The sequence below is a fragment of the Molothrus ater genome, chromosome 2, assembly GCF_012460135.2.
Source record: "Molothrus ater isolate BHLD 08-10-18 breed brown headed cowbird chromosome 2, BPBGC_Mater_1.1, whole genome shotgun sequence".
NCBI lineage: Eukaryota > Metazoa > Chordata > Aves > Passeriformes > Icteridae > Molothrus > Molothrus ater.
Window position 1 is genome coordinate 87,971,263 of NC_050479.2, and position 6,278 is coordinate 87,977,540.

The 6,278-nt window shown below is 51.2% G+C and overlaps 1 protein-coding gene across 12 annotated transcripts in view; it reads left to right on the forward strand.

Moving 5' to 3' along the window:
* Positions 1–5,060, forward strand: part of LOC118685576 (trypsin I-P1-like) — a 55,388-nt gene extending 50,328 nt beyond the window's left edge. For 11 of the 12 annotated variants that reach the window (XM_036381261.2, XM_036381170.2, XM_036381192.2 and 8 more), the window contains exons 3-6: positions 667–835; positions 1,438–1,691; positions 2,300–2,436; positions 2,832–3,087. In XM_036381261.2, the coding sequence (XP_036237154.1) occupies positions 667–835; positions 1,438–1,691; positions 2,300–2,436; positions 2,832–2,981 (710 nt within the window). In that variant the 3' untranslated portion in view covers positions 2,982–3,087. Of the gene's footprint in view, positions 1–666; positions 836–1,437; positions 1,692–2,299; positions 2,437–2,831; positions 3,088–4,432 lie in introns of those variants that run through there. The other variant, XM_036381269.2, reaches the window with a different exon arrangement.
* The last annotated feature ends 1,218 nt before the right edge of the window (positions 5,061–6,278 follow it).

Here is a 6,278-nt window from a genome sequence, read left to right on the forward strand (position 1 = left end):
GAAGCTGATTTTCTAAATCAAAACTGCAAGGTAGCCTGTTGTGGGAAAGCCAAGTCCAGTTTTGACTTGCACAAGTCAGAGCCCTGCAGCTTCCATCTTCTGTCTGCTCATAATGCCTTGTGCCACAAGGTGGGGAATGAACGCCTTCATAGGGGCTCCCGACCCAGCTATGGAGATGTGGCCACAGCTTCAGAAAAAGGCTGCCTCCTCCTTCGGGACCAAGGAGTGCACAGGGAATAACTCTGGACCAGGAAGTCCTAAAGCAACTGCAAAATTTTGGACCCTTGGTCAGTGCTCCAAGAAGATATCACTGCACAGTAGTTTTTACTTTTTCCCTCAGTCAACCCTTGACTGTTTCAGTAGATGAGATTCAGGGAAAGACACACCCGTGATCTGATCCAACAAGAATATTTCAGTGTCCCTATGTTCTCAGGGAGTAGCCAGCAGGGCTTTAGTTGCAGATACGTGAGGCACCCGTGTAAGTCTGATCCCCTTCTTTGAGGTGCAGCAAATGCATGTGCCTTAGACCTGCCCAGCAGCGCTGCCCTGAGTGTCCATAGAAGGGGAGCCTACAAGTGAGGGGCTTCAGACAGGCAGCCACAGGGCAGATTACAGGCCACATTACCTTAGGCCAGCTGTTGACACATGGCACTTCTTGTCCCGCAGTTGCCTTCCCCACCTTTGCTGAAGACGATGATGACAAGATTGTGGGAGGCTACACCTGCGCAAAGAACTCTGTGCCCTATCAGGTGTCCCTGAATTCTGGATATCACTTCTGTGGAGGTTCCCTCATCAGCAGCCAGTGGGTCCTGTCAGCTGCTCACTGCTACAAATCGTGAGTGGAAAAATTACATCCTTCTATATCCTACTTCTGTCTTCCAGCTCCCTTCTAGCAGGAATTCTGAGCTATGAGATAGAAATACGTAAGTGCCTCCGTTCTCACCGGAGACAGCCAAGGGATGGGTGGATCATTCAGGAAGCCAGGCCGAGGCATCCTGAGGGGTTTTCCACTTCTGCAAACGTTCCTGTGAATGCAGAGCATTTTCTGAAATAACAGTGGGATAATCAAGCAGAGAGGTCTAGGCTTTGATTTCTTATCAATTGCATGAATCTTGCTAAAGCATTCTCCCTGGAGAACAGGAAGAGGATCGAGGTCTGGCTGGAGCCATTTGCCTTGTCCCAAAATATTTGTATCTAGTGCTGCTCTGTATTCAACTGCTGCCATGTATTTACAGACCCGCAGAAATTCACCACCCATGCATGGAGTGGGTTAAGATCTCAGTGTGGATTCCCAGGGCTCCCTGCAGGACAAGAAAGATCCCCTGCCCCAGAAGGCTTCTGTGGCAGTGGTGTTGGAGCGAGTGCACTCAGTGCCAGGGAGGTTTCTCTCAACCTGCCCCCAGCAGTAAAGGACACGCTGTGCCTTCTGTTTTCCAGTCGCATCCAAGTGCAGCTCGGGAAACACAACCTGGAGCTCACCGAATCCACACAGCAGTTTATCAACTCTGCTAAAGTCATCCGCCACTCTGGCTTCAGCTCCTACACCCTGGACAATGACATCATGCTCATCAAGCTGGCCACCCCAGCCACTCTCAGCAATGCTGTCCAAACCATTCCTCTGCCTACCAGCTGCGTGGCCGCCGGCACCACCTGCCTGATCTCCGGCTGGGGCAACACTCTCAGCAGTGGCAGTGAGTACTCTGGGGGAGCCTACAGACCCTTGGGGGCCCAGGACAGTTTCTAGGTTCTGGCCATTAACCCCCAACAGGACAGGCTAAAACACAGGGATGTGCTGTGGGACAGCTTTTTGGAGTGATGCATCAATGTAGGGACTGCACAGTTAATGTCAACAGAGTTGTCAATTCTCTGAGAGTAAGGGTGAAGTCTGGGACTGTGCAACTTGAATTCCTACCAGAGATCTCTGTTCTCTCACGCCGATGGTCAGAGATGTGCATGGCCAGTGGTGCCTATTCCATTGGACCTGCACCAGAGGAGAGGATGGTTTTCCTGAGGCTCAGGTTTCCTCCAGTGCATGTATCAAAAGAGCGGCCCCTCCCTTGCCAACTGATGAACTTCCAGGTACCAGAAAAGTTAAGGTGGCTGCAGTGTAGAATGGTGGGCCCATGGGTAGAATTTGTTCCATCTCTACAGAAGGGACCCATGCTGTGCTTACTGTGGACAGGAAGCAGGATGGCTGCTAGAACAGGGTGTCCAGCATTTGCTTTTCTGCTAAGATCTTCCCCGAGCTCTGAAAAGGACTCAGCAATGCCAGCAACCATCTCTCCCTATTTCTTTGCAGCTAACTACCCGGACCAGCTGCAGTGCCTGAAGGCTCCGGTCCTCACCGCCGAGCAGTGCTCTGATGCCTACCCTGGGCAAATTACCAAGAACATGATGTGTGTCGGATACGTGGAGGGAGGAAAAGACTCCTGCCAGGTAACTCATCTGCCTCTCCTCTCCCAGGCATTTCTCTCCCACCTTTTCCCAGCTGAAGAGGCCTTCACACTACAGAGTCAGCTATACTCACTGCACTGGTAAATCTGAGTTTCTGAATGACAGCAGAGGCTTCAGGCACACATATCCTGAAGGTTTGCCAATACTGCATCCGGCAAAAGCAGGCAGCTGACTCATCCTTAGCTGTGGTGCACTTGGAGCTCAAGTCAGGCATGGTAGCATCAGGCGGAGAGTGTGAATCAGGAGCAGCCTTGGTAGAACTTTTGTGCAGAGTACGCCCGGCAGGGCTTCCTCTGGGGTCAGTGATCTCAGGGATCTCTGGCTCATTGCTCAGGCTGATGCCATTTGCTGAATATCCATACCCTTTGTGTGCACAGGGAGATTCCGGCGGTCCCGTGGTCTGCAACGGACAGCTCCAGGGCATTGTCTCCTGGGGTTATGGATGTGCCCAGCGGGGCTATCCCGGAGTTTACACCAAGGTTTGCAACTACGTCTCCTGGATCCAGTCCACCATGGCCTCCAACTGAGACGCTTGTTTGGTGCGACCTGTATTTTCTCATCATCATTTCTGTTCTTTTGGGTCTGGACAAGCAAAAATTATGGGAAATTAATAAAGACATTCAGGCACCACTATTTTGTGCATTGTTTCTCTGGGAAGTTCCATAGCCTGTGATACGGAGCACATAGATAGTGTATGCCACACAGAAGGAAGTATTTAATATTTTCAATGCCTGTAGAACTGGAAGCATCTTGGAAAACTTTACAGACTTCTTTTTAAAAGTCTTTCAGTCAGTTATTTTCAGTTGTTTCTGAAACCTCTCATTTATGAAAGTTACACCACATTTCTCACTTTGAAAAGGCCATTTCAGGCTTCTGCCTACCCCTTCTGTAGCACTTCCGGTCCACTGTAGAGGATGCTGCATGCTTCTAGAACACCATGGCTGCCCTAAATCGCCTACACTTCATTAGCCCCAGTGCAAAGGAGAGTGCAGGGTCTCAGAGGAATCTGATGCTCACCTAAATGTTCATAATCCGTCAAGAACAGAAGCTGGAAATTCCTTGCTGGAGTGTGAAGCACAAGCTTGGTCAGGGGAGCTGCAGCTCATGCCATAGCAGTGGGGACATGGAGATGCTGTCTGGTGCTCAGGTTCTTGTGGGTAAAACCCAGTCAGCCACTGGGTGTTACAGGCACTCCCTCTCTACCCCCTTGCCCTGCTGTGATGGGGAAAAGGGTAGAACTGACAGGTTGAGATCCCCATCATACCCTCCACACCCACCCACACCCAGCCTGCCCCTTCCACCTGCTGCATCCCTGCAGGGTTCCTGGTTTCCTGCAGAAAAAGAGTTTGTGCTGACACACAGTTTGTGTCATTGCCCAGGGCTCCCAGCCAGCCAATGCTTTCTCTCATTCCTTGGCCAGCCCCACCCCGAGATGTCTCACCCTCACTCACTGCTCCCTCTGCACAAACCTTTGGGCAGACACAAGGGGCAGGCTGCTGAGAGGGCAGGGGCTGTCCCCCCATGGTTCCCTGCTGTTTCTTTGTGGCCATGCTGGCCCCTCTGGGTAAGTGAACTCAACCCAGCCCTGAGCACCTCCACTGATCTCGCTGCTGCTCTCCCAGCTGTGTAGCCAGTTCCTGGCAGTGCTTCATCCTGCAGAGCTTTCTGCATGGAGGATCAGCAGTCAATGTGGGGGCAATGGGAATGCCTGAATCTTCTGCAATGCCCATCTATTTGTCATTCTTTGTGCAGCCCCTAGATGGTTCCTGGTTTTGGATTCAAACAGCCCAGGAATGCGCCTTGCCTATTGAGGAGAGATTGGAAATTCACCTGCTGATCTGAAGAGCTGTCCCATGCCTTGAACTGCTCCCTTGGCTGCCCAATGCCTTCTCACCCTTTCCCTACAAACTCAACAGTGCCTAGTTGAGTTTTTTCACATTATTTCCTCTTCCTCACTGCTCCTACTTTTCCTTTCCAGTGCTAGGCCTGGAACAGTCTCCAGACATGGTGATCAAAGAAGGCCAGTCTGTGAATCTGGAATGTTCCAAGAAGAAATCCACCAGCACAGCTATGTATTGGTTTATTCTGCCTTCAGAGAAGAATTCCAGTCTGACCCTACTGGCTTCTGTACTACAACTTGGTACCGCAGGAGTGGTGGAGAAGGGTTTTGAGAGCCATTTCAAGAGCAGCAAGATAGAAGGAGACAGTATCACCCTCTCAATAGAACATGCCTTTCTCAATGACTCTGGCACATACTACTGTGCTGAGGGTGATCACAGTGGTGAGACTGCTGAGGGAGCTGAGCACAAACTTGTCCCTGCACAAACAGGACCTGCTTTCCACCTTGTGGGTGCTGCACGAGGCAGGGTGATCACTTCTCACTCCTTAGCTTCTCTGCTTCCTAGCCTTGTCTTCCTCCTCTTCTCAGATGCTGACAGTTTATTTGTCCATCATTGTCTCTTTGCCACTCCAGGCCTCCCTTGGCATTTAACTCTTATTTGCACTACACTTGCTTTTGTCAGACCTTCTCCTTTTTTCTGTCTACCTTCCCTTCTCCAACTTTTTCTTTGTGTCTTCACTCTGCACTCCATTGTCTTCCTCTTACTTAACTCCAGTCAGCCCCACTCGTACCTCTCACTGTCAAACAGGAAAAATGCTTGTGTGGGAAGTTCTTGGTGCACCTGTGCATAAAGGCAAGTCCTGGCAGGTGTGGAAGTTGCCAGCACCGTGGGGCAGCTGCCCACATGCTCCTCTGCTCCAACGCCTTGTCTGTGGTTGTTCTGTGGCCAAGGAATAGGAACAGCAGAGCACAAGCCTGTGCTTACTCTGGTAAGGTGTTCAGTGGATCCCTAAGTCCTCCATGCAGAGTGGTGGCTGGGGCAGGATCCCCCTGCCTTCCAGCCCTTGATCCACATACAGTTTATCTTCAGCAAACATATGATAAAAATTACAGGTCGCATTAGCAAGCTGAGCAGATAACAGAAATTTCCCACAGGTTACAGTGTTCTGCACATCAGTGACTCAGATGAAGGGTAGAGAGTGTCCTTATCAAATTGCCTGATTACACCAAATTAGGAGGAGTTTCTGATACCTGAGAAGGCTGTACAGCCCTTCAGATGGGCCTTGAAAGGTTGGAGGGATGGGCAGAGAGGAACATGCTCAAATTCAGCAAAGGCAAATGCAGGGTTCTGCACCTGGGGAGGAATTGCTCCATGCAGCAGCACAGGGAAGCACTGACCACCTGGGAAGCAGCTCTTCAGAGAAGGACCTGGGGGTCCTGGTGGACAAGAAGCTCCCCATGAGGCAGCAATTTGTCCTGGTGTCCAACAAGCCAGTGGTGTCCTGGCATGCATTAGGAAGAGCATTGCCAGCAGGGGGAGGGAATTGAGGCTCCACTCAGCCCTGGTGAGGCACATCTGCAGTGATGTCTCCTGTTCTGGGCTCTTTTATTGGAATATGATCCCAATATTGCTCAGTGGAACGTGCCTGGGCTCCTCTGGCCCTTGCTGCTTGACCAGAGGCGGCAGCTGTGGTGTTTCACCTCAGAGACACCTTTGGCTGGCTGTATGTGTCAGCTGGGCACTTGGAACAAGTCCAGGCAAGCAGGAATTCTGTTTTTACCTCTAACGGAAAGGCTTCAGGCAAGGTGAAGAGGAAGAGGAGACGGATTCTGCCGGAGGGTTCATCCAGAGTTTTATTCCATGGTCACAGATCTCCGAATCTTGGTAACAGCTCCAACAGAATCCCGACCGCAAGGTCCCGTGTCTTTGTAAGCCTGGGGAAAGGGGGAGGGGAAGGGGTAGGTGAGCCACCAACCAGGTGGG